Genomic DNA, 27,967 nt, shown 5'->3' with positions numbered 1-27,967 from the left:
TTTACTAAAAAACCCACAAACTCACCTTTATTATCAGTTTATTACAGCAGGAAAGACTCACTTTAATAACAGCTGCAGTTTACCTGTCGGCCAGTTGAGGCGCTGTTTCCTCACCTGCTCAGGTAGAGACACAGTGGTAGGTCCGTTCAGAGAGGGCGGACCCTCTTCAAGCAGCCAGTGGTGTTGTCTGTTTCAAACACATGACTGAAACCACATTGAGAACTTTTACAGTACATATTAACGCGGTGCAACGATCAGTCAATTAAACAATTAACAGATAATTACCGGAAACCATTAGAAGAATCACATTTCAGTGGTTTCAAAAATGAAGAGTGTAAAAAATAAGTGTTTTGTTGCTTTTCTTGGTTAAAACGCCTCCAGAACGACGAACTGTGAAGTCCAAATAAAATATAAATACGAATTTCCTGCAGCTTTAACGGTTGGTTGCCATAAAAACAGGAAAGTTTGAAGAGAAAAACAAAAATAAAACATTTAAACTTGAGGTGTTTCTGCGTTGCCACGGCGCTCCCTACTGTTAGCTTCAATCTGCTGATCAGTTTCATAATTAATCATCTTAAGTGTAACAAAAACCCAAAGTGACGTCTTGAAGGGTCAACCCTAACCCTTAAAGACGTCTCTTTGGGTCTTAAGGTTAGCCCAACGTGCCTTCTTTAAGGGATACCCCAAAGTGATGTCTTTAAGGGTTAGTGTGAGCCAAAAATGGCGTCTTTAAGGGTCAACCCCAACCCTTAAAGACGGCACTTTGGGTCTTACAGTTAGGGTTAACCCAAAGTGACATCTTTAAGGGTTAGGGTTGACCCTTCAAGACGTCACTTTGGGCTAATCCTAACCCTTAAAAATGTCACTTTGGGTCTCGGAGTGACATCTTTAAGGGTCAACCCTAACCCTAACCCCTAAAGATGTCTCTTTGGGTCTTAGGTTAGGGTTAACCCTAACACCCTGAGACCCAAAGAGACGTCTCTAAAGCGCTCCGTTCTTCAGTCCAGAGGATTACTGATTAATCTGCGGTTATTTCCTGATTGTTTAAACGATGTTAGAGGCAACAGAAAGTTTATTTCATCCATTAAAAACTTTAAAACTGTGACATCTAAAACCAGGATATCCAGTTTCTGATCGATCAGCTGGTGGTGCTGAGGAGGCAGCAGGTGGGAGGTCTGGTCCTGATTGGCTGGCGGTTCGTCTAGACCCGCCTCCTGACTGAGCTCTGGTCCAATTAGGTTTGAGGGAAGCGGGAGGTGATTGGTCAGACGTTGATGACGGCGTCGTCCTCGTCATCCCTGACCTCGTCTTCTAACGTGTCCATCGACTCCCTCCTCCTCTCCCCGCCACCCTCCCCCTCCTCGGTGGCTCCCGGTGGGCTGATGATGTAACGGTAGTCTCCACCAATAGCGAGCGCCGCCCCCGACCCCACCATCAGCCAGTCCGTCTCCTCGTCCTCCGCCCGCCGCTGCCAGGGGACGCTCCAGCTGGACGTCCCCTCCACAGAGGTCCGGGGTCCCGTAGCCCCGCCCCCTCGCCCCGCCTCCTCCTCCTCCCCCTCCAGGTTGACGTACAGGAGAGGCTCCTTGGACGGCGGGGCGGTAGACAGGCTGAGCCACAGCGCCTCCAACTGGCCGACCAGGTGCTGGAAACTGGGACGACATTTAGGGACCGGACTCCAGCAGCTGTGCATGATCTCATATCTGAAACCACAGAAGAAGAAGAATGAGGCGGGATTCTCCTCTGTGACCAGCAGGAGGCGCCGAACACATGATTTCAAATCTGGAAACCACAGAAGAAAAAGATTTAGATTCTCCGTCATCACCACAAGATGGAGAATCACACGTGTTCTCATATCTAAAAACTGTAGAAGAAGAATGTTCAATTCTCCTCCATCACCACCAGGAGGTGTTAGAAATATTAGAAAACCACTCATATTAAAAAACATAGAAGAATAACAAGTTTAGATTCCCCTCTGTCACCACCAGGAGGCGTCACAGTCATTATTTCCTATCTGAAAACCCCAGAAGAAGAAGGTTAGATTCTCCTCTTAGCCAGGAATACCACAGTGAATGCATAGTCCTGACAGTGAAGCATGGAGGTGGAAGTATCATGATTTAGGGCTACATGAGAGTAAAAGGCGTTGGGGAGATGATATTTATAGATGGTACCATGAATGCCTGACTTCAAAAACAGACAAAACAACCACAAAAAGACAAAAAACAATTACAAAAACATGTAAAATGACCACAAAGCGACGCAAAATGGCTGCCAAGTGACATTAAACAATCACAAAAATGACTACAAAGAGACAATAAAAGACCACAAAAAGGCTCAGATGGAGTCCAGATGTTTGGGTTGAACCTGACCAGGAGGACCACAGCGGATGCATAGTCCTGACAGTGAAGAACAGAGGTAGGGGTGTGATGTTGTTTATTGTTGTTGTTGTCGTGTTGTTGACTCACATGTCGTCTCTACAGTCTGCTGGTTTCTTCAGTCGCTCTCCTTTAATCAGGAACTCGTAGATCTCTGAGTTTTCCACTCCAGGATACGGAGTCTGACCTCGAGTCATGATCTCCCACATGGTCACGCCAAACGCCCACTAAACACACACAGAAGAACACAAAAACACACAAATACAATCCATATCTAAGGAACTTCTTTGGTTGGTGCTGATTTACCTGGAGCCAGCTATAGAACAATAAAATAATATCATTGTATTTGCACAGTGATAATAAAGGTGTTAAACTGTTGACATGAAGTGTGCGTCTTTGTGTAGTTGTGTATATGTGTGTGTGTGTGTTTACCACGTCGCTCTGAGTTGTGTAGACGTTGTCGGCCAGACTCTCCAGGGCGATCCATTTAACGGGCAGCTTGGAGACGGAGCCCTGACGGTAATAATCTCCGCTGTAGATCTTCTTGGACAAACCGAAGTCGGCAACACACACAGTCATGTTTTCGTTCAGCCTGGAACACACACACACACCTCATTACAACTAAAACACACACACACACACATACACATCTCATTACATCTATAAAGCATCACTGAAATATAGAAACCATTTTTTGAATTTCACAAAGAAAAATCAAAGACTGGGAAGATGTGAAAGCTGAGTGAACCTGCTGTAAACCACATGGCAACAAATGACCCAAGTCTGATGCTATGCTAATACAAGGCTAATGCTAGGCTGATACTGAGCTAATACCACTCTATTGCTTTGTTCATGCTAGGATAATGCTAGGCTGATCCTCAGCTAATACTAGTCTACTGCTTTGCTGATGTTCAGGTAATGCTAGGTTCATGTTAGGCTAATATTAGACTAATGCTACGTTGATGTTAGGGCAATGAGAGGCTAACACTATTTTAGGGCTACACCAATGCTTGGATGATGTTATGTATGAGGCTAATGCTATTCTAATATTATACTAATGCTATGCAGACAGACTACCTCTTGGCTAATGCTAGGCTGACGCTAGGCTAATCTTGTACCACTTGGCTGATATTCGGGTAATGTTACATTAATGCTAGGCCCATGTTAGGCTAATATCAGACTAATGAGATACAGACGTTAGGTGAATGCTAGGCTGATAGAAGCGTAATACTGCTCTATTTCTTGGCTGATGTTGTCTAATACTAGGCTAATGCTAGGCTACTACTAGGCTAATATTTCACTAATAATTCACTAGTGTTAGACCATACTAGGCAAATGCTAGTCTGATGCTCAGCTAATACTAGTCTACTGCTTTGCTGATGTTCAGGTTCATGTTAGGCTAATACTAGGCTAATACTAGGCTAATATCAGAGTAATGCTATGCTGATGTTAGGGCAATGAGAGGCTAACACTATTTAAGGGCTACACCAATGCTTGGATGATGTTAGTCTTAGGCTAATGCTACTCTAAAATGAGACTAATGCTACGCAGACATTAGACTACCTCTTGGCTGATGATGCTAGGCTAATCAAACTACTTGGCCAATGTTCGGGTAATGCTACGTTAATGTTAGGCTAATATCAGACTAATGAAATACGTATGTTAGGTTAATGCTAGGCTGATACGAGCCAAATGATACGCTAGTGTTAGACTAATACTAGGCTAATGCTAGAGCAATGAGAGGCTAATGCTACATTGATATTTAAAAACAGACTTTTTAGTTTGTGCTACATTTCTGCCGGTGTACAAATCTGCATCAGAATACAACTTAAAATAATCTTAACCTGAATTAAGATTTACTAGAAGCTAATTACAAATTAGATTGTTCCCAAAACTCCTCTTGGTCTTCACATCTGCTGACAGGCTGACACTAAAAGTTACAGATGTTCCCTAAACACCTCATTGGATTAACTGTGCAGCTCCAGTTTCAGGTATTTATGTGTTAACTGAGAAAATAAGTAAAACCTCGAGGCATCAGAAGTGCATGCACAAAGTGTGATGTCATGTCTGTGTTCTGCGAGCTGATTGGACGACAGCTCGGTGTCTCTGATTGGTGGACTGACATGCAGTTTCTGGCGGCCAGGTCTCTGTGGATGATGTTCCTGCTGCTCAGGTACTCCATCCCCCTGGAGATGTCCAGCATGAACTGGACCAGAGTCTGCAGAGACAGGTCCTGGAGGAGACACGGCAGCAGGTCAGGTATTGATCGGACGGCGCTGGCTGATCGGTTATCGATCAGTTATCCATCGGTTATCGATCGGTTAGCGTCCTGACTTACAAACGGCTGATCTCCCAGCCTGGACAGCAGCAGGAAGGTGTGGAGATCTCCGTGCTTCATGAACGGCAGGACCACCATTGGGATTGGCAGCCGCTGGCTCGGACGGCGGTGGAGGCTCACTCCTATTGGACGGGACAGCTGTCAATCAAAATGTCTGGCCTGGGTGTGTGTGTGTGTGTGTGTGTGTGTGTGTGTGTGTGTTTGTGTGTGTGTGTGTGTGTGTGTGTGTGTGTTTGTGTGTGTGTGTGTGTGTTTGCGTGTGTTTGTGAGTGTGTGTGTGTGTGTGTGTGTGTGTGTGTGTGTGTGTGTGTTTGTGAGTGTGAGTGTGTGTGTGTGTGTGTGTGTGTGTGTGTGTGTGTGTGTGTGTGCGTGTGTGTGTTACCGATGAGCTGGATGACGTTGGGATGATGGAAGTCCTTCATGTAGGCCGCCTCCTTCAGACACTGTTCAATGTCACCTGACGAGGTGATGTCAGCTGGAGGACCAATGAGACGTTAGTAGAAGAAGAAGGAGATGAAGAAGTAGAAGAAGGAGAAGCGTTTGACTCACATTTCAGAACTTTTACCGCCACCTTCTGGACAGATGAGTCTTCACTCTTCAGAAAAGCTTCACGCACCGAACCAAACTCACCTGCAGGGAAACGACCAATCAGATTTTAGTTATCGTTCTTAGACATTTCAGCCATGAATTTAAATTCCTTTGGAATCATTTTCTAATATTTTATCAATAGTTTTTATGTTTATTAAGATTCATTATTAACATTTTATGAATGATTTCCATTTTGCTTGGATATTTTTCCAGCAAATATTCACACTGGGATTTTTTAGATATCACTCGTATTTTCACACATATTTTCACATTTTTTGGGGCATATTTTTCAAATACTTTAGCAATGCTTTTTAGTGTATGTATTAATATTTTTAATATTAATCTTTTTATGGACAATTTATGATTTTTTAAAAACTTTTTTTCTCATATTTTTCTAGAAATCTTCCTTGTTTCACATCTTCTGTAAGATTTTTTGATATTTAATATATGACAGATATTTGATCAACTATGTTTATTAACAATCTTCAGACAGTTTGTGTAATTTTAATTTGATTCATTTTATTAACCCTCCTGTTGTCTTCATTTACAGGCACCAAAAAATATTATTTCCTTGTCTCAAAAAAATTCAAAATTCAGCAAAAAAATTCCCCAAATTTCTGAAAATTTGCAAAACCTTCAGGAAGAAAATTCCAATAATTCCTTAAAAGTTTCCCTTAAAAGTTTTATTTAAAAAAAATCCCCCAAATTTGGCAAGAAAATTCTTGTAAAAATCTTCCAAAAAATCCTAAAAATATCTAGTGATTCCATATATATCAGTAAAACTTCTAATATTCTCTTAAGAACATTCACAAATAAAAAAGAACCAAAATCCAGCAAAATTCACTGGATTTTGGTTGATTTTTTTGTCAATGTTGTTAAGAAACATTTTTAACATTTCTTTTTTTCCACCAAAAAATGTTCAAAGATTTCCCCAAAATGTTGAAAATGTGGACATCAGACGTTTCACTGTGAAAATATTTTTTTTTCCACATTTTCAAACTTCAAACTGGGTCAATTTTGACCCGCAGGACGACACGAGGGTTAATATTTCCTTTATTTGCATTGTATGGACAATTTCTTAATTTGTTAGACTTAATACGGTTACCTTTTCCCAGCATGAGTTGTGTAGTATTGCAGTATTTGTATAGTAGTTGTGTATTAGTTGTGTTACCTTTTCCCAGCATGAGTTGCGTAGTATTGCAGTATTTGTATAGTAGTTGTGTTACCTTTTCCCAGCATGTGTCCCAGCGTTAGCAGCCTCTCTGGAATCAGGACGTCCTGCAGTTTGTTCTTCAGCTCGTCGTTGATTCCCAAACTGTCCACTGGGGGGAGACACACACACATAACAGACAAACACAATCAACACACAAACAGTCAGGTGTGACAACAACGCTCAGGTGTGTCGATCAGGTGACTTACAGGTGTTCTCCTGATCAGCGGCGCTCCGGCTGAAGGATCGAGCTGCAGTGAAGGAAACTGAACTCTCAGGACCCGGAGTCTTAAAGACCAATCTGGAGACACACAATACACATTACACACTAGACACACAAGATGCTACACACAACATGTTACACACTGAACACACGTTAGCTCAGCTGAAGCTATGCCAATGCTAATAATGTCAGACTGATGCTAGACTAAAACAAGGCTAATTCTAGGCTAATATTAATGTAATGCTAGGAAAATACTACATTGTTAAGCCGATGTTGAGCTAATACAAGGCTAATGCTAGACTGATGCTAGGCTAATACCGGAACAATATTAGGCTAACGAGAGGCTAAAACTAACATAATTTTAGGCAGATGTTAGGACAATGCTAGGCTGACGGTACGTTAATGCTAGGCTATGACTAGAATAATATTAGACAGATGCTCGGCTAATACAATTCTACTGTAATATCCTAATGCTAGGATAATGTCAGACCAATGCTATGCTGATATTAGGTTCATGCTAAGCTAATACTATTCCACTGCTTGGCTAATGCTAGGATAATAATCGGCTATTGCTAGGCTCATGCTAGGTTAACATTGAAATAATATTAGGCTAATGTTAGGCTAATACTATTCTACTGTGTGGCTAATGTTAGGACATACAACCGATGTTAGGCTAATGTTAAGCTAACACTATGCTAAAGTTAGGCTAGATAGATAGATAGACCTTTATTGCAAGGCTAATTCTAGAATAGTAAACAATTGATGTTAGGCTAATCTTAAGCTAACACTATGCTAAAGTTAGGCTAATGCTAGGCAAATTCTAGAATAGTAAACGACTGGTGTTAGGCCAATGTTAAGGTAACACTATGCTAAAATTAGGCTAATGCTAGGCCAGATCTAGAATAGTGTATGACTGATGTTAGGCTAATGTTAACATTATGCTAGAATTAGGCTAATGCTAGGCTAGTTCTCGAATAGCATACGACTAATGTTAAGCTAATGTTAAGCTAACACTATGCTAAAGTTAGGCTAATGCTAGCCTAATTCTAGAATAGTACACTACTGATGCTAGGATAATATTAAGATAACACTACGTTAAAGCTAGGCTAAAGCTAGGCTAATTCTAACATTTAGCTTCATACCCAAACTGTGTTTCTTTCCCTCGACGCTGAGCGACGACAGTCAGCAGCAGACCGACGATGGTGGCCACCAGCAGGCCGAGCAGAAGACCGACCCACATGTGGCTTCTCTGGACCTGGAGCTGCACTGAGGGACCAGCAGGAGGCAGCGATCACACCATCAATCAATCAATCAGTATTCAAGTGGTAAAAAGTCATTTAAAATGTTGTGATCAATGATTGTAGCTTCTTAAATGTGAATAATTTCTGGTTTCTTTCCTTTTCTGTGATGGTAAACAGAATACATTTGTCATCTTTGTGTCTATTTATGGTTGTTTTGTGTCTCCTTGTGGTTGTGTTAGGTCTCTTTGTTGTTGTTTTGTGGTTGTTTTATGTCTCTTTGTGGTTGTTTTGTGTCTTTTTGCGGTTGTTTTGTGTCTCTATGTGGATGTTTTGTGTCTCTTTGTGGTTCTTTTGTGGTTGTTTTATGTCTTTGTACTCATTTTGCATTGTTTTTATGGTTGTTTTGCGTTGTTGTTTTGTGTCTGTATTTGCTTTTCCGTCTTTGAGGTGACTTTGTGTCTTTTAGTGGTTGTTTTGTGACTTTTGTTATTGTTTTGTGTCTCTTTATAGATGTTTTGTGTTTTTATGGTGGGTTTAAGCTTATTTGTGGTTGTTTTGTGTGTCTTTGCAGCCATTTCACATCTGTGTTTGGCCGTTTTGTGTCTCCGTGTTGTACTTCTGTAACTTTTTTTGCATTGTTTTGTGTTTCTTTGAGGTGGTTTTGCCTGTTTGTTGGTTATTTTGTGTCATGTCTGGTCTTTTCGTGACATTTTGCGGTTGTCTGCCATCTTTATGTGGCTGTTTTGTGTCTCTATGTGGCTGTTTTGTGTCTCTATGAGGTTCTTTTGTGGTTGTTTTATGTCTTTGTACTCATTTTGCATTGCTTTTATGGTTGTTTTGCATTGTTGTTTTGTGTCTGTTTGAGGTTGTTTTTCCGTCTTTGAGGCAGTTTTGTGTTTTTTAGTGGTTGTTTTGTGTGTCTCTATGGTGGTTTTAAGTTTATTTTTGGTTGTTTTGTGTGTCTTTGCAGCCATTTCACATCTTTGTTTGGCTGTTTTATGTCTCTGTTGTACTTTTGTAACTTTTTTTCATTGTTTTGTGTTTCTTTGAGGTGGTTTTGCCTGTTTTTTTTGGTTGTTTTGTGTCATGTTTGGTCTTTTTGTGATGTTTTGGGGTTGTCTGCCACCCTATGTGGCTGTTTTGAGTCTATTTATAGTATTTTTTTGCATTGACAGTGGCTCTACCTGAGGCGGGCAGCACCAGAACCGGGGCGCTCCATGGTCCACAGCCCACCGCTGTGCAGGCCGACACCTGGACGGAGGCGTTGAAGAATCGTCCTCCTCCTGAGAGCTGAGCAGAGTTCTCCTTAAACAGCAGCGGCTCCTGCAGACACATCAGTTAGACAAAAGTTTCAGCTGTTATTTGTTTACGCAGATATTTACTCTGTTTGTCAGATTTCTGTCAGGACTTCCCCTCACCTGAGCTTCTCCTCCCAGAGTCCACTGCACCTTGTAGGCCAACAGCTTCCCCTGCAGCTCGTCGTCCTGCAGCTTGGCCCAGTTCAAAGCCAGCTGCTGCTCCGACAGGTCGAACGTCAGGTTCCTGGGGGCCGCAGAGGGAACTGGAGGAGAAATCACACAGTCAGGATTAGTTAGAGTGGAGCGATGATCGGTAGCAGCGCCCTCTGCTGGATGGAGGCCAACACCTGCAGCTGGTTCCCATATAAAGCAGAGTATCGTCAACGAAAAGGTTGATTCATAATTCAGGGAACATGTTGCTGCACCAGCTATGATTTTGTTCAGAGTTTACTTATTGTTTTCTGGAATCTAAAATTAGAATACATTAAGAAGAGTTTTGAGAATTTTATCAATTTTCAGACCAGGGAATTTTGTGTTTCCCCCTCAAAAAAAATACGGCCATGAAATCTGGGGGAGGACACAGACAGAATAGTTTCCAGCAGATCAGAATGTTTGAAATAAAATTTATAAAAGTGCAAAATTTTCCATTTAGGGTGGCATTGTGTCGCCATAAAGTTCCTGTAAGTGTGTATATATATATATATATATATATATATATATATATATATATATATATATATATATATATATATATATATATATATATATATACATATAATAATACATACATACATGCATACGGATGGATCCATATTTCTACTAAGACACAGTCTGAAGTTGACATTTCACCAACTTTTGAGGCTCTAACATCAGTAGAATCTGATGTGTGGAAAGTTTGACCAGACAAGGTTCCAGTTTTTGATATTTTAACTTGAAATTAGCCCAAAATTAGTAAACATTTGTCCAAAAATTGAACATCCGCCCAAAATGACACAAATTTGTTTAAAATTACAATATTGAATAAATTTTGGTCCTTGAAAATGCAAAAAAAAGTGCTAAATTTCCAATTGAGGCTGGTATTGTGGCCCCAGAAAGTTCCTCTAAGTGTATAAATATGGATGGATCCATATTTCCTTCTATAACTCTATGGCGACACTATACCACCCTTGACTGAAAATGTTGCACTTTTATCCATTTTTAAAGGTCAATAAGTCAAAACTTCTTCTCTGAAAGAGCTATTTTATTATTTGAATCTACTGGAAGCTATTCTGTCTGTGTCCTCACCAATTTTCATGGCTGTAGGAGTTTTATTTCTGGAGACACTGAACCTTTAAAATGGCTTCACAGGTAAGATGTTTTCTTGAGAGTGAAAATACAGAACTTCCAGATTCTAAAACACATGAAATTGTCAAAATTCTGCTAAAATATTTCAGCATTAGGTTAAAAACAACAAATGAGTAAACTCTGAACACAATTTTGAGATGGTATTACCTGAACTGACACAAAAGCAGGTCTCAGGATTATTAACAGCTTAAAAAGGTACAAATGTATGAAATTAGGTGTTTAGAGGAGCTGATGTTGTTTTGTTATTAACGACAATGTCCTTTTCTGTTTTTATTACAGCTAAAAGCATCAATATTTTCTTTGTTTTTGTCCTGAAGTGTTTAATTCTGCTTCAGCTGTGATAAATAATGTGGATTATTAGAGTTTTAATCCATTTCTGATCTTTCTGATGTTTAAATACTTTACATTTTCTGCTTTTGCTTCACATCCCAGAACCCAGAGTCGTTTCTGTTGTCGTGTTTTCACTCTGAAGCTGCAGGTTCACTTCAGTCTTCGGTGAATGTGTCTGAGTGTGACCTGCATGTGAAGACGCCTCCAGTCGCTCATAGCTCAGAGCTCCAGCAGGGGGCGCTGCAGAGGCGGCTGCCAAGTCCTTTCATGTGGATTTAGGCCACAAACAAAAGCTGATTGTACGGAGAGGACTGGAATCTACTGGAGCTGATCCAGCCGGACGGACACACACACACACACACATTATAAACACACACACACACACACTCTGAAAACACACACACACACACACACACACACACACACACACACACACACACACACACACACACACACACACACACACACACACACACACTGAACAAACACAAACAAACAGCCTCAGAGTTCAGCTGTGAAGCAGGAAACCAGCAGCTCTTCTGTTTACTGATCAAACAGTGAAAAAACGTCCAGTAAAAACTCTGAAACCAGCAGAACCAGATGAGAGTCCGAACTGTTCTATGTTCCGTTAAATACACGAATACGGAGGAGAAATTAAAGAAATAGCCTTAATAGATGAGTGGAGGATGCAGGTGCTTCCTCTACACTGTAAAAAAAATCTGGCAGTAAAGATACGACAACAAAAACTGAATAAAAGAGTTAAAAACTGCAACGTTCAAAACTAAACAAAACTAAAACTAGAAAAGCACTCAGAGAGCGCAGTCCTCCTCCAAGGCTGCTCTTTCCCACGTATGGCAATATCAGAAATGCAGCATTTGTTTATTAGTTATTGATGATCAGAAACCACGTGATTTCTGACAACTTTTGTGTAATTCCAGGCAAATTTTCTGAAATTTTGGTACATTTTCAAGTCATTTCAGATGATTTTTACATTCTGCAAATTTTCAGTCATTCTGGATCATTTTTAATCATTTGAGAGAAATTGTGACTGATTTCGGATCAGTCATTTTAGACTATTTTCATGTCATTCTGAGCAAATTTTCATAGTTTTAGATCATTTCTGGAAAATCTTCTTTAATTCTGGATCATTTTCAAGTAATTTTGGATAATTTTTGAAGCATCTTCGACAACAAGAAAAGCACTCGGAGAGCTCAGTCCTCCTCCAAGGCTGTTCGTTCCTCTATATGGCATTGTCAGAAATGCAACATTTCTTTTAGAAATGCAGCATTTGTTTATTAGTTATTGATGATCAGAAATCACGGTTAACAAAGGATGTGGCCATTTAGTTTTCAGTCATTTCTAATAACTTTCTGTTCATTCTGAACAGATTTAAGTAATTTGAGTCAATTTTTGAGTCATTTTAAGAAGATTTTTGACATTTCTGACAACTTTTGTGTAATTCTGGGAAAATTTTGTGCAATTTTGGATCATTCTCAAGTCATGTTGGATGATTTTTACAGCATCCTGGACGAATTTAGTATTCTCTGCAAATTTTCGGTCATTCTGGATATTTTTTAATCATTTCATAGAAACTATGACTGATTTTGGATCATTTTGGATCATTTTTGAAGGTTCTTGGACAAGAAAAGCACTCAGAGAGCGCAGTCCTCCTCCGAGGCTGCTCAGTCGTTCTATGATTTCCGACAGATGAAATCTTGAAAAAATTCGAGGCAGAAATCACGGCAACATAGAATGTGTCCATTTATTGTAGATGTATCCACAAACTAAATGACCTGTGCTGAACAGAGGCATGTGTTCTGCATGTGTACGTTACGTACGGATACTGAATCACATGACCTAAATATGTAGTGGGCAGCGGGAATTGATGGGACTCAGAAACACCCCCACAATTTAATCAGTTGTTCCTTGTATCATTTCTGATGGATAAGTCCTGATAAGTCCTCAGTGGTGGATTTGTAGTAGGATCACAATCGTGATCATCAGCAGGCAGCTGACGTAGTGTTCACTGGTTGTCATGGTTACAGTGACGTCGTGCCGCTATCTGGCAATGATACAGAAATCTTTAACAAATCCGTGGATCCAGACTAGAAGCTGCATCACGGCCAGAATCTAATCACTTGGTCCTTGTGTCATTTCTGACCTTCCCTGAAAATTTTATACAAATCCTTTGGTCCATTTTTCAGTAATGTTGCTAACAGAAAGACAGACAGACAAACCACTATTCCTTGGCAGAGTAATGATGCATTTACTGCACAGCTAAAACATGACTGAAGAGAGATTTTACTGTCAGTGTTGATGTTCTGAATTAAAAAAGCAGAATATCTCCAAGAAAGTCACATTGCTGCATGAGTATAGCAAACAAGGAAACCAAAGAAAAGTTTCCTTTGACTGAATTTAAATCTCAAATCATCCCGATGGAATTTTTAAAGTATTTTACAGAAAATGTGACAAAAACAAACTAAATGTAAAAATGTTTAGGAAGTCATTGTCACAGAAGTCTTTGTCATGGTGCCCATCGTTAGCTAAACTCCCACAATGCTCTCTGCTTGTTAACACTATTAAACACTTTGCACTTTTCCAAAACAGAAGGAAGCTCCACCTGGTGGTAGAACGAGGTACTACAGCTGGTCAACAACACATTTACTGACATTTTTGTGAATATATTTGTAATCAGCTCCAACATAAACTGCGATTAACTGGTTAACAGTTGATCATGAACATCCCTGTTGTGATATGAACTAAACAACAGCAGTAGTTCTTCCTCAGAGAGTCTTTGCAGGACGTGATCAGACTGAAAACCATCTAACCCTAACCCTACACTGAGAGATGTTTGAACTGCAGCGAATAAACTCTCATTACCAACGTGGATCAACATTACAGTTCAGCAGAAGAAAAATAACACAAATCTGAAAACTGATAGGCATTGCGGTTGTTTTGAGTCTTTTTGTAGTAATTTTGTGTCTCTTTTATGTTGTTTTGCATCTCTTGTTCGTTTTGCATCTCTGGTTGTTTTGTGTCTTTTTTGGCTGTTTTGTGTCTCTTTTAAGTTGTTTTGCATCTCGTTGTGGGATAATTTGTGTCTCTTTTGTCAGATCAGTTCAAAGCTGTTCTGATTAATCCCTTTTATCCTCTTATAAAACCGTTCTTCCATCCATATTACAGGATGTCAACTATCTACACTCCACAGTCAGCAAATCTCAGCCCAGACGAACACCTGAGACAGGTTCTACAGACAGACAGGTGTTCCAGTAAACCTACAGCTGGACAACACATCACTCATCTTCAGCTGTCTCACCTGATTCAGGTGTGAGGAAGTGCATCCACGGAGAGAACGGAGACGCCCCGACTTCATTCACACAGGAAACTCTGGCGCTGTAGTTGGAATGACTCCTCAGACCTGATAGAACGTGGAGGTGAGGAGGAACCTGGACCTCCTGCTGGGGGAGATCCCACCTCCGAGATGAACGCCTCGACACCTGACGAAGAGGAGGAGGAAGAGGAGGAAGAAGAGGAGGAGGAAGAGGAGGAAGAAGAGGAGGAGGAAGAGGTGATTAACCCTCCTGTTGTCCTCATTTATGGGAACCAAAAAATATTGTTTCCTTGTCTGAAAAAAAAACTAAAATTCAGCAAAAAACTTCCCCAAATTTCAGAAAATTTGCAAAATCTTCAGGAAGAAAATTCCAATAATTCCTGAAAAGTTTCTCTTAAAAGTTTTATTTTAAAAAATCCCTCAAATTTGGCAAGAAAATTCTTGTAAATATTTTCAAAAAAATTGGTAAAAATCTTCCAAAAAATGAGTAAAAATATCTAAAGTGATTCCATATATATCAGTAAAACTAATATTCTCTTAAGAACATTGACAAAAAAAAATCAACCAAAATCCAGCGAAATTCACTGGATTTTGGTTGATTTGTTTTGTCAATGTTCTTAAGAAACGTTTGTAACATTTCTTTTTTGCCACCAAAAAATGTTCAAAAATTTCCCAAAAATGTTGAAAATGTGGAGCCAGTGTCAGATTTTTCTCTTCCTGTGTTCAGTTCTTTTCCATGTGGAGCCATGATGCAGACATAGATAGACCCAGAACTGAGAAGGTTCTGATGTTCTCAGCTCAGTTTAGAACCACGTTGATGCAGGTAGACTGATTGAAAATCATAGCTGGACTCAGTTTAGTTGCTTTGAGTTTCTACTTTGAAGCTGAATTTTTAAGTCTTCCTAAATATGTGTTTTTAATTGTTCATCAGAGAAAATATTCTACTGTTCAACTTAGAAGTAATCTGATTACTGTAAGGTGACACAGTTTAGAATTTTTTTTGACATTTTCACATGTAAATTTGACATTTTACTGATATTTCACGTGGTTGTTCTCATTGCTGTTGCTTACAGGTGTGTTTGTTACCTGGACGACGCAGGTGGCCAGCTCAGAGTGACCTGTGAACCCCGGTTGCCATGACAGCGTGACGTTGTTGTCCACCATCCCGAGGACCTGCAGACCGACCGGAGCTGCCGGTAGCACTGAGACAGACGGACAGACAGTTTTAAACAAGCCCCGCCCACACAGAGCCCTCCTCCAATCACAGCTGAGCTCACCGGCAGGTGGACTCACCTTTGATGTGGACCGTCCCGGTTCTGGACACGGAGATTCCTCTGGCGTTCTTTGCTTCGCAGTAAAACTTCACGCTGCTGTTCACACCTGTACACACAGGTACTGATCAGTTATTGGTCTCTGGAGACACTTTATGTTTCAAGTGTTTCTTTGTTGTGTTTCTGTGTATGAGTCAGGAGGCCCAGGTGCATTGTGGGTGATGTAGGCTCTGCTGCAGATGAACCAGAACGTGGATCAATAAGTGAGATCAGTTTAATTGATTTACAGCCGAATGTCCGTTTAACCCTCCTGTTGTTTTCATTTATGGGCACCAAAAAAATATGGTTTCCTTATCTGAAAAAAATCCAAAAAATCTGCACAAAAATCCCCCAAATTTCTGAAAATTTGCAAAACCTTCAGGAATACAATTCCAATAATTCCTGAAAAGTTTCCCTTAAAATTTTTATTTCAAAAAATCCCTTAAATTTGGCAAGAAAATTCTTGTAAATATTTTCAAAAAATGAGTAAAAATCTTCCCAAAAATGAGTAAAAACATCTAAAGTGATTCCATATATATCAGTAAAACTTCTAAAATTTTCTTTAAGAACATTCACAAAAAAAATCAACCAAAATCCAGCAAAATTCACTGGATTTTGGTTGATTTTTTTGTGAATGTTCTTAAAAAACATTTTTAACATTTTTTTCCACCAAAAATGTTCAAAGATTTCCCAAAAATGTTGAAAATGTGGACATCAGAAGTTTCACTCTGAAAATATATTTTTTTCCACATTTTCAAACTTTAATTTTGACCCACAGGATGACAGGAGGGTAAAGAAACAAAACATCCTGAAAGACAACATGACTCACTCTATGTGTGTGTGTGTGTGTCTGTGTGTGTGTGTGTGTGTGTGTGTGTGTGTGTGTGTGTGTGTGTGTGTGTGTGTTTTTCCAGTAACTGTCTGATGTCTAACAGGATCCTCCAATCAGCAGCAGCAGCTCCTGTGACGTCATCCCGTGGATCAATACTGCTGACTGTGCAGTAAATCTGTGTACTGACGACTGATCCTGGATCTGATTCAAGGATGTTCATAAGTTCATTCAGGCTGCAGCTCAACTCTGAAGGTCCAGGTTCACACAGACCGAGTTTATTTGTCGACTCTTTGTAGTTCTGCAGTTAATGATTGTTTTCTGGGATTATTCCGTCCTAATGTTATTCTTTGGGAATCCAAAGACAACTCTGGATTACTGGGTTCTCTGGTAATCTTGTAAAATTTGTAAGGTCTTTAACTCACTATGTGAAGTGCTACTGGATGGCATATGTTGTGAATTGGCGCTATATAAATAAAACTGAATTGAAATGAAATATTATTAAGACAGCCACATGCAAGAAGCTGCAATTAGCCATCATTAAGAGATGCAAAATGACCACAAGAAGATGCAAAACAACCACAAGACGACACAAGATTATGCAAACCAACCATAAAATTATGCAAAGCAACCACAAAAAGAAGTAAAATAACCAAAAAAAGAAAAAAACTAACACGAAAAGACAAAAAACAACCAATAAAACACTAAAAATAACCACAAAATGATGCAAAACAACCACAAAAACACAAAAAAACACAAAGAGAAATCAAACAACTAAAAAAAAGAAAAAAGAAACACAAAATGACACAAAACAAAAAAAAACACGAAATGACACAATACATCCACAAAATGACACAAAAATACCTACGAGGCGCAAAACAACCACAAAAAAAGTTTTAAAAAATAACACAGTGACACACAAATCAACCAGAAAAGAGACACAAAATGACAACAGAGAAATAAATAACCACAAAGAGACACAAAACGACCACAAAAAGACAGAAAATTACCCCAAAATTACACAAAACAACTACAAAAAGAAGTAAAACAACCAAAAAAAAGCAAAAAACAACCACAAAGAGACACAAAACCACAACGTGACAAAAAATTACTCCAAAACTATACAAAACAACCAAAAAAGACACAAAATGACGACAGACACAAAAAATGCAAAACAACCCTAAAAACATACAAAATAAACATCAAAATATGCAACACAACCACAAAAAGTCACAAAATGATGCAAAGGAACACAAAACCAAACATAAAACCACACTAAAGAACTACAAAGGTGATCTGTTGGTGATTTTCTTGATAAATCGATCGACTGTTTGGTCTCTAAAATGTCAGAAAATGAGGAAAAACTGTCATGGAGGAGGAAAGAAACCAGAAAATAAACCCACTGAAGAAGATGCAACCACAGAATTTAAAAACATTACTCAAACTGATTAACCGATAACCAAAATAGTCAATCAATCGCTGTAGTTCTGGTGTTCGGATAAGGAAGAAAATTTGTCTCTGCTCATGTTGAAGTTTAAAATCATTAGTAGCTCTGAACTTTACTGCCTCTGTATCCAACTTTCTGACAGATATTGTGTTTTTATTTGTGCTATAAGTGAAGCCGACTGTACAGAAACACAAACGTATTACTTCAGAATTAGTCTATTTTAGGCTACTTTGGTCATGTGACCTGATTACCGTCGGCCGGCACTGACCTTTGTGTTAAATCCGTCGCTCACGTGTGTGAGTCACAGCTGCAGAATGTGTGTTTAACATGACGACAACACAAAGAGGTGATGAAGCAACAACACAGCCTGACTCACTGTGACTCAGTTACTGATCAGACGCCAACAAGCAGCAGCCGAGATAATTAATAAACAGGTCATTCTGTTATAAATCAATCAGACCTGAATCAGAATCAGCTCATTGTTCATCTACAGTTAGTTTATTTAATGATCAAAGTTCTACCTTCATACTGTGAATATTTTTAGAGTTACAGGTCCTTTCGGTACAGAGAGCTGGGTCCAGATTTATCACTTTTTATAGTCTATTGCCATGTCTGTTAATTAATTCTGGTATCAAGTGTAGGTTAGAAAACAATCTTTTTACTGTCTATAATTGTTCTCACCAACCACCTACCAACATGCTGATATGAGCCTTGAAAGTTTACCCAGAATGCTCTGGTGAAATATCAGGAAAAAAAAAGATTCTTCAGTCTGATGAGACCAAAATGGAGCTTTTTGTGTGTTAGACTAGACACAATGTTTGAAAGACATCATCATAAACACATCATCCCTACTGTGAAGCATGGTGGTGGCAGCATCATGATGTGAAGCACGGTGGAGGCAGCATCATGATGTGAAGCATGGTGGAGGCAGCATCATGATGTGAAGCACGGTGGTGGCAGCATCATGATGTGAAGCACGGTGGTGGCAGCATCATGATGTGAAGCATGGTGGTGGCAGCATCATGATGTGAAGCATGGTGGTGGCAGCATCATGATGTGAAGCATGGTGGTGGCAGCATCATGATGTGAAGCACGGTGGTGGCAGCATCATGATGTGAAGCACGGTGGTGGCAGCATCATGACGTGAAACACGGTGATGGCAGCATCATGATGTGAAGCATGGTGGTGGCAGCATCATGATGTGAAGCATGGTGGTGGCAGCATCATAATGTGAAGCACGGTGGTGGCAGCATCATGATGTGAAGCACGGTGGTGGCAGCATTATAATGTGAAGCACGGTGGTGGCAGCATCATAATATGAAGCACGGTGGTGGCAGCATCATAATGTGAAGCACGGTGGTGGCAGCATCATGATGTGAAGCATGGTGGTGGAAGCATCATGATGTGAAGCACGGTGGCGGCAGCATCATGATGTGGGGATGTTTTACAGCAGTAGGCCATGGAGGATTTTAGTTTTAGATTTAGTTGATTATATATATAAACAAATACTATTCCAGTCCACAAACATTAGATCTTACATTTCCCATGATCCCCAGCTGTTGTGTTTGGGTCAGGTGTGTTCTCTCTACCTGAGACGTGGAGGATGGAGGGCGACGGTTGTGGTTCCCCCTCCTGGACTCCTCCCAGCCACCACAGAACCTCCACCGGTTCTGGAGGTCCAACGGCTGCACAGGTGAGGTTGAAGGCGGCGTTCGGGAACGTCGCCACGTCCTGAGGTTCCTGGATGAAGTGAGGAACACCTGCAGGAGGGAGAGGTGCATGATGGGAGGAAGAGTTCTCCAGCAGAATGAACAGGAGTCAGCAGTGATGCGTTCAGGGTCTCATCAGGAAAACAGACACTTGTGTTGCGTTCAGGGACTCACCTTCCACTGTGATCCAGGCTCGTTCAGAGGAGAACGTCAGGCCGTGGAACTCCACCTCACACCAGTACTGACCCGCATCATGCTGCTGGACCGACCTCACGCTGGAACCACAACAGAGAACATCAGAACATAGAACAGAAAACAGAATTACAACACAGAAGATCCAAACAAGAACCAGAACCACAACACAGAACATTAGAACTTGACCTATAACACAGAACATCAAGATGTCAGAGCTGAAACAAAAACATCAGAACACAGAACATTAGAGCAGGAACCAGAACACAGAATCTGGACTGAAACCACGCCACAGGACATCAGAAGTGGAACCAGAACACAGACCAACATGACACGAGTATTGGCACCGGAACACGTAATATCAGAACTGGAACCAGAACATCAGAATGCAGAACATCGAAACTGGAATCAGAACCACAACACAGAACATCAGATCAAGAACTGAATCTGGACTGAAACCAGAACATAGAACATACCAGTATCAGAACTGGAACCAGAACAACAACACAAAACATTAGAAGTAGAGCAACAACATTAGAACAGGAACCAGAATTTAGAACTGAAACAAAACCAGAACACCCAAACATCACAAACGGAACACAGAACATCAAAAAATGAAACCAGATCCACAACACAGAACATCACAACTTGGGCTGGAACCAGAAAGTGAGATCATGAACTAGAACCACAACATAGAAAATTAAACCTGGAACCACAACACAGAACCTAAACTGGACCCAGAGTACAGAACATCAGGACATCAGATTTGGAATCAGAACAAAGAACATCAGACCAGGAACGAGAATACAAAACATCAGAACTAGAACTAAAACAGAGAACCCAGACTGGAACTAGGACACAGAACATCAGAACATCAGAGCTGGATCCAGAACACAGAACCTTGACTGGACTGGAGTGAGAACACCAGAACAGGAACTAGAACACGGAACACAGAACTTGGACTGGAACCAGAACACAGAACAGCAGAACTGGAAGCAGCTGCAGGTCCATCATGTTAAAGTTACAGTAAGTCAAGCAGACAAACGTCTGTATCAGTGAGTCTTCATACATCGACTGAACTAGAACCAGGACATGTTGGGTTACTAGCTGAACTGGAACCAGCAACACCCAGAGATAGAACCTGAACTAGTACAAGAAACACGTTGGGTTACTACTTGAACCAGAACCAGAACAAGTAGGATTTCTACCTCAACTGGAACCAGAAAAATGTTGGAAGACTACTTGAACTGGAACCAGAACATGTTGGATTACTACCTGAACCAGAACCAGAACATGTGGGGTTTTTACCTCAAATGGAACCAGAACAAGTCGAATTTCTACCTAAACTGGGACCAGAACATATTGGGTTACTACCTGGACTGGAACCAGAACATGTCTGATTATAACTTGAGGTGGAACCAAAAACAGCCAGAGTTGGAACTTGAACTCTTACCAGAAACATGTTGAATTACAACCTGAACTGGAACCAAAAATATCAAGAGTTAGAACCTCAACTGGGACCAGAACATGTTGGATTATAACCTGACCAGGAACCAGAACATGTTGGGTTATAACCTGACCAGGAACCAGAACACGTTGGGTTATAGCCTGATCAGGAACCAGAACCTGAGTCAAACCAGAACCCTTTCAGATTAAAGTTTAGCCTCTGAAGGAACATGGATGTGTCCTTGGAGGAGTGAGGAAGATGAAGTCGGTCAGGGAGGAAGAGCAGCGGTCGGTGTTCAAAGCAGACTTCAGCTTGGCCTGTATTTACACCTGATCTGCTGTTTAACCATCAAACAGCAGAAACAGCAACAGAAACAAACCTGCAGACATTCCGACAGTAAAGAACTGCAGACTTCATGATATTTAAACCGTTTTAACATCGTCGGGACTCAGACACTGTTATAGGAAACATGTCAGTCACCAGTTAGAACCAATCCTGTGGCTGACTTTAATGTTTTATAAGTTCAGACACTGAAAATAATTCGACTAACTAAACTTTTAAATCACCTACAGCTTGTTCCTAACTTTAGTTCTGCATTCATGATTCTTGAACTACTCTCATTCTAACAGGTTTGGTCACATTCAGCTTCTTTTGTTAGAATATGGGACACTGAATTAACGATTATAAAAGGAACATAAATAACAACATCATCAGCATACAGCTAAACGTGTAGATCAGGACCTGCAGAAAGTAGATTAAAAATGCTTAAAAAATGACTCAAATGTAAATCAACTGGCAAAATAGTTGGCGGTTCATTAATTATTTGACCAACTAATCGATTAAATGTTGCAGTTCTTGACTAAACAGGACATGTAAAGACTTCTGAAAAATCATTTATTAATTCGACCACACTGTAGCTGCAACTAATAATTACTTTCATGGCTGTTTCACATGACAAATGTTTTCTCCATTTTCTCTTTTGCAAGAAGTAGAAATCATGAAAAAAGGTCTTTGTAATTTCAGTTTAAAGGTGACGTCTGCAGATTCAGTTTAATCTCATCTGTGACAAAGAAAGCGTTGAAATCTTAACATCGAGGAAGCTGGAACCAGTAAATATTTCACATTTCTGCTTTTAACAAATGACAAAAATGATTAGTCAATGATTAAAATAGTTGCTGATACATTTTGTGTCATTGTGGCTTTTTGAAACCAAACTAGCGATTATTTTCTTAATTTCTGTTTGCTCTCTAAAATGTTAGAAAATGGTGAAAAATATCAATCAGAGTTTCTCAAAGCTCAAGACAAGTCTGGAGGAAAGAAATCAGAGAATATTCACATATAAGAAGCTGCAATCAGTCAACATAGAGACACGCAAAACTACCACAAAAAGACACAAAACAACCACAAAGGAAGACAAAACTACCATAGATAGATGGAAAATGTCCATAAAGAGACACAAAGCTACCACAAAAAGATGCCAAACGGCCAAAAAAATAAGCAAAACAACCACAAAGAAAGACAAAACTACCACAGATAGATGCAAAATGTCCATAAAGAGACACAAAGCTACCACAGAGAGACGTAAAACAACCACAAAAAGACACCAAACGGCCACAAAAATATGCAAAATGACCCAAAACAGATTCAAAATAACCACATAGAAACACTAAACCTCCACAGTTATCGAGTAATCAGCTTGTTAACCACTGAAGCTGCTCGTTCTAAATGTTTGTCTATTACGGAAAAATCTGTCAGAGTTAAATACACATTATGAAGGAAAAAAGAAAATAAATGGAAAGCAGTGATGTTAGGATCTGTTGAGTTATTATTATCAGCCTTCACCTGCTGCATTCTATCTTTAAATATGATTCTATTGATTAAAGGAAGTCAGGCAGAATAATTGAATTAAAAGGAGAAGCAGGGAGTGGTCACTGTGAGCTTTATTCAGATTGAATGTGAAGCTGTAGAGTTGTTCTCTGAGCTCTAATTGATTGATTGATTGATTTGCACCTGTGTGAGGTCTCCCAGTGCTGTTCTCCCAGCGTGAGGAACACCTGGTCAGTGCTATAGAGCTTCTCCCCGTCCTTCATCCACATGATGTCGGGCTCTGTGACGCCCTCCACAGCACAACCCAGCCTCACCTCGTTCCCCTGAGACACTGTCTGGTTGGACGGGTGCTTCGTGAACACCACACCTGCAGGAGGAGGGGGAGGAGTCAGCGTTACCTGGGTGACCATAAAGAACTCTGTCGTCATTTATCTTCACTCAGACAATTCAACAAAAATCATGTTTTAGGCTGGTCACATCGACAACATCTGTAATAGAGCACTGTCAGGTCTTGACCTGAACACAGGAAGTTCCCTGATACACGTCTGTGTAGGGCTGGGCGATATATCGATTTGATCGATTAATTCGACTTTGTACTTAACGTCGATTTGTTTTAATGAAAATCGATTTTCTCATCAACATCCGCCACCAACACCTTCCCGCTGGTTTCCCGTAGTTCAGAGTGCGCCCCCCTCCCCCCCGCGCTTGATACACAAACAACATGGCGGCGAGCGGCGCAGATCTAAAGGTACGTGTCCACTAGATGCTATTTTCCCGCACGGCAACGCACCGCATCTGAAAATTGCACGGACGGCGGGCGGTCACTAGCGGACCACAACATGGTCACATGACAGCACTGACCAACAGCAGGCTGCTACGTGGTCACGTGACCGAGCTTTCAGCTGGACAGTCCGGTGTTCCAGTTTAACTGGTGATCAGGTTAACTGGCGATAGTTTCCGTCGCCAGATGTTTCGTCCGCAGATTCGTCACGATCAGACCTGGATTTACGTGAAATAAAGATACCAGATAAAGAAGAGCTCACCGAAAAACGTCGGCATAACTACTTAATAAAGTCTTTTTACTGTCTGTAGATGATATTTACATGGATTTTTTGTGAAAAAAATCGGGGATTTTTTTTTCAGGCCCAGCCCTACGTCTGTGCAACATCACGTCTTCTATAAACCATATCACCTTAAAAAGTAATCAGATCATTTAGACTATTTACTCTAATGTCAAATAAAAATCTAACAGTTTGGAACTCATCTTGTCAGCCAGTATTCTGGTTTATCTTCAGATCTTCATGCTGCATCTATAAATATCATCAACGCCTTTTACACTCATGCAGCTCCATATCATCACACTCCCACCGCCGTTCTTCACTGTCAGGACTCTGCATCCACTGTGGTAGTCCTGGTCAGGTTCTCACCAAACATTTGGACTCCATCTGAACTCATTGATCTTCATCTGACCAAAGAATGTTCTCCAGCATCCATCAGGCTTCTTCTCAGGTTCTTCAGCAAACGTTCATCTGAAAGTTTAGTTCTGAGCAGCAACCAGGTTTAGTTCTGGTCCTCCATCCATAGAGGTTGATGTTCTGAAGGTTCCTTCACCCTGTCTGAGCTTCACACTAACTCTGGTTTCCATTGAGAACCCCTGAACCAAGTCTGAAGCAGCTGATGTCTGTTTTTACAGCTGGATGGAGAAAATAGTTCACTGTCTGTGGAGTCATTTTAGGAGCTCTGAATAGTGGAACTATGACTCCTTCTAGACCTCCTGATTAGTGGTACTATGACTCCTTCTAGACCTCCTGATTAGTGGAACTATGACTCCTTCTAGACCTCCTGATTAGTGGCACTGACTCCTTCTAGACCTCCTGATTAGTGGCACTATGACTCCTTCTAGACCTCCTGATTAGTGGTACTATGACTCCTTCTAGACCTCCTGATTAGTGGCACTGACTCCTTCTAGACCTCCTGATTAGTGGTACTATGACTCCTTCTAGACCTCCTGATTAGTGGTACTATGACTCCTTCTAGACCTCCTGATTAGTGGTACTATGACTCCTTCTAGACCTCCTGATCAGTGGTACTATGACTCCTTATAGACCTCCTGATCAGTGGTACTATGACTCCTTCTAGACCTCCTGATTAGTGGTACTATGACTCCTTCTAGACCTCCTGATCAGTGGTACTATGACTCCTTCTAGACCTCCTGATTAGTGGAACTAGGACTCCTCCTAGACCTCCTGATTAGTGGCACTATGACTCCTCCTAGACCTCCTGATTAGTGGCACTATGACTCCTTATAGACCTCCTGATTAGTGGCACTATGACTCCTTCTAGACCTCCTGATTAGTGGCACTATGACTCCTTCTAGACCTCCTGATTAGTGGTACTATGACTCTTTCTGTACCTCCTGATTAGTGGTACTATGACTCCTTCTAGACCTCCTGATTAGTGGTACTATGACTCCTTCTAGACCTCCTGATTAGTGGTACTATGACTCCTTCTAGACCTCCTGATTAGTGGTACTAGGACTCCTTCTAGACCTCCTGATTCCTGCCGACTCTGCTTCACTGGTTTCTAGTTGATCTTCTTAGATCTTTTTCCATCTTTGTCGAGTCTCTCAGCCAGATTTTTCTCTTCCTCTGTTCATTTCTTTTCCATGTGGAGCCATGATGCAGACATAGATAGACCCAGTCCATAGGTCCAGAACTGAGAAGGTTCTGATGTTCTCAGCTCATTATAGAACCGTGATCATGCAGGTAAACTGATTGGAAATCACAGGTTTCGTTGCTTTAAGTTTCTACTTGTGAAGCGTTTCTTTTTGATCGTTTACCACAAGAAATTCTTTGCTGTTGAATTTAGAAATAATGAAGTTATTGAGAGCTGATACTGTCCAGAATCATGTGATATTTAGGTGATATTGCACAGAGCTGTACTGTACTGCTTGTGTTTACTAAATCTGTATATCAGCTGCACTTTAAACACTTCAATACAACGAGAAACCGTTCAGAAGCGGCCTGAGAATCTGCAGACGGAAGACTTTAATGACGCTGAACATCATAAAACACACGACAAAACTGCAATAAAACAACAAAATCAGTGGAGGAGGAGGTGACATCACTCCCCTCCAATGATGACATCATGACGTAGCAAGCTCTTTTGCAGGTAATAACGGTGACGTCATCAGTTTGTACCCAGAAAAGAAGTGAGAGAGTCGATCAATCACAAAGTACATTAGCCAGAATGCACCGAAAGCTTCAACACAAACGCACTGTTTACTCACGTTTAACTTTACAGGAAATTTTAAAAGTTTAATTTAAGAACAAATATGTTTAAATGGAGCCTCTGATTGGCTGCTGACCAACTGATTGATCAGATTTATTAGTAGAAAACACCTTTAATCAATATTTACTGAACAGATTCTAATGTTGTAGAAGCTTATTGACATTTTTATGTTTTTTCTGTCTGTTTTTGTTATAAATCTGCTACGAGCTCCTCTTCCAGTCAGGTGCAGGGCCTTGTGGTCCATCAGAAACTGGTTTTGTTCCTGTATTTGTCCTGTAAACACCTGAGGTTGGATTTCACTGCAGGTTTTCACAGCTTTTACTCTTCCTATATTGACTTTCTGTACAGTTTCTGATCCGCTTACTGCAGCTGCTTTGATTTTCCCTCTCCGTGCTGATGTGTCCATACTCCTAAGATAATAGTTTCTCAAAATAGAAGCTTTTAGTGGCTCACATTCCCTCAGTATCAGCTGGGAACCTGCACTTTGCCCACTGAGCCCCTGTTTATGAGCCGAACTCCATTTGAAAATGGCACAGTTTGAGGTTAATTAGTTTACAAGCCAGTATTTGGTGTCAAACTAAATACTAAACTCGTATTTAGTTTGACACCATTGTTTTTGGTTCATTCGGGGTTAAGAAAACAAACGATGCAGCAAATTATTCGATTAAATCCGACGCTGAAGTGATCCAGGTCACTCACAAACAACTCACTTCAGTGTGTTTAAAGCGATATAAAAGTTAAAATCTGCTTTAAAAAATTACTGCTTTTGGTTCTGTTTTTACGCCGAATTAACGAGAAGCTCTCTGCAGTTCATTTAATATCTACAAGTCTCTTCGTTCAGGGGTGGATATGTCACAGAAAGCAGAACATTCTTAAAACGCCTCTTTTCCAGGTGGAGTTCGGCCCGTAGCCGCATTAGCTGCTAGCGGCTCATCGACACTCACCGGTCCCGCAGCTTCCCGCCGGACTCCGCAGCAGAAATACCAGAATCCACAGCAGCGGCTTCATCTTCTCATCCTCAACGTCGGCGGGGCTTCCAAACCGGCTCTCACGGGCACCGGGTCCGCTCGGCTCGACTCGGCTCCGCTCCGGTGTCCCTGCTGCGCTACTGGGGCTTCATCTCCCGGCGGACGGACCGGAGGCTGGAGGCGGTAAATGGACCGGAGGAGATTCGGACCGGAGGAGGACTCACGGAGGGAGGCTCATCCCGGTAAACAAACAACAGACAAACACACAAACAACAACACGGCGTGAGAAGCGGCGGAACACGGCGAGTTCTGTCGCTCTGAGAAAGTTCTGAGTTTGTTTTCACACCGAAAAACCGCAAATTTACACCCGGAACACCGGTCACCCCTTCAAAATAAAAGTCCGATTTGGCAGGATTTATTATGAAATCTTTTTCTGTAATTTAATCTATGGATAAAATCTGTTTGTATACATACACTGCAGAGATTATTATTGTTATTATTATTATTATTATTATTATTATTATTATTATTATTATTATTATTATTACTATATTATTAGATAGATAGATAGATAGATAGATAGATAGATAGATAGATAGATAGATAGATAGATAGATAGATAGATAGATAGATAGATTAAACCTTTATTGATCCCACAGCGGGGAAATT

General features: G+C 40.7%; 1 protein-coding gene across 1 annotated transcript; it reads right to left on the bottom strand.

Annotated features, from left to right (window-relative positions):
- On the bottom strand, positions 1 to 27,671 carry tyro3 (TYRO3 protein tyrosine kinase). The gene is made up of 19 exons (XM_023292407.3): positions 27,275 to 27,671; positions 23,223 to 23,406; positions 19,748 to 19,848; positions 19,454 to 19,624; positions 15,572 to 15,658; positions 15,365 to 15,480; positions 14,264 to 14,444; positions 9,394 to 9,536; positions 9,160 to 9,298; positions 7,877 to 8,000; positions 6,721 to 6,812; positions 6,528 to 6,623; positions 5,263 to 5,343; positions 5,096 to 5,188; positions 4,714 to 4,835; positions 4,499 to 4,608; positions 2,808 to 2,967; positions 2,466 to 2,602; positions 1 to 1,703 (listed from the first exon to the last, which is right to left on the bottom strand). The coding sequence occupies exons 1-19, from the start codon at positions 27,336 to 27,338 to the stop codon at positions 1,265 to 1,267; spliced, it is 2,640 nt and encodes an 879-aa protein (XP_023148175.1). The 5' UTR covers positions 27,339 to 27,671; the 3' UTR covers positions 1 to 1,264.
- Positions 27,672 to 27,967: the final 296 nt, after the last annotated feature.

Source organism: Amphiprion ocellaris, chromosome 20, assembly GCF_022539595.1.
Source record: "Amphiprion ocellaris isolate individual 3 ecotype Okinawa chromosome 20, ASM2253959v1, whole genome shotgun sequence".
NCBI classification, from domain to species: Eukaryota; Metazoa; Chordata; class Actinopteri; family Pomacentridae; genus Amphiprion; species Amphiprion ocellaris.
This window is presented reverse-complemented; position numbering and strand designations above follow the sequence as displayed.

Coding starts and splice junctions, on each gene's coding strand:
- tyro3 (XM_023292407.3), bottom strand. CDS start 27,338: ATGAAGCCGCTGCTGTGGATTCTGGTATTTCTGCTGCGGAGTCCGGCG. Junction 9,299..9,393: donor CTCTGGGAGGAGAAGCTCAG/GTGAGGGGAAGT, acceptor ATGTGTCTGCAG/GAGCCGCTGCTGTTTAAGGA. Junction 2,603..2,807: donor ACACAACTCAGAGCGACGTG/GTAAACACACAC, acceptor GTGTGTGTTTAG/TGGGCGTTTGGCGTGACCAT.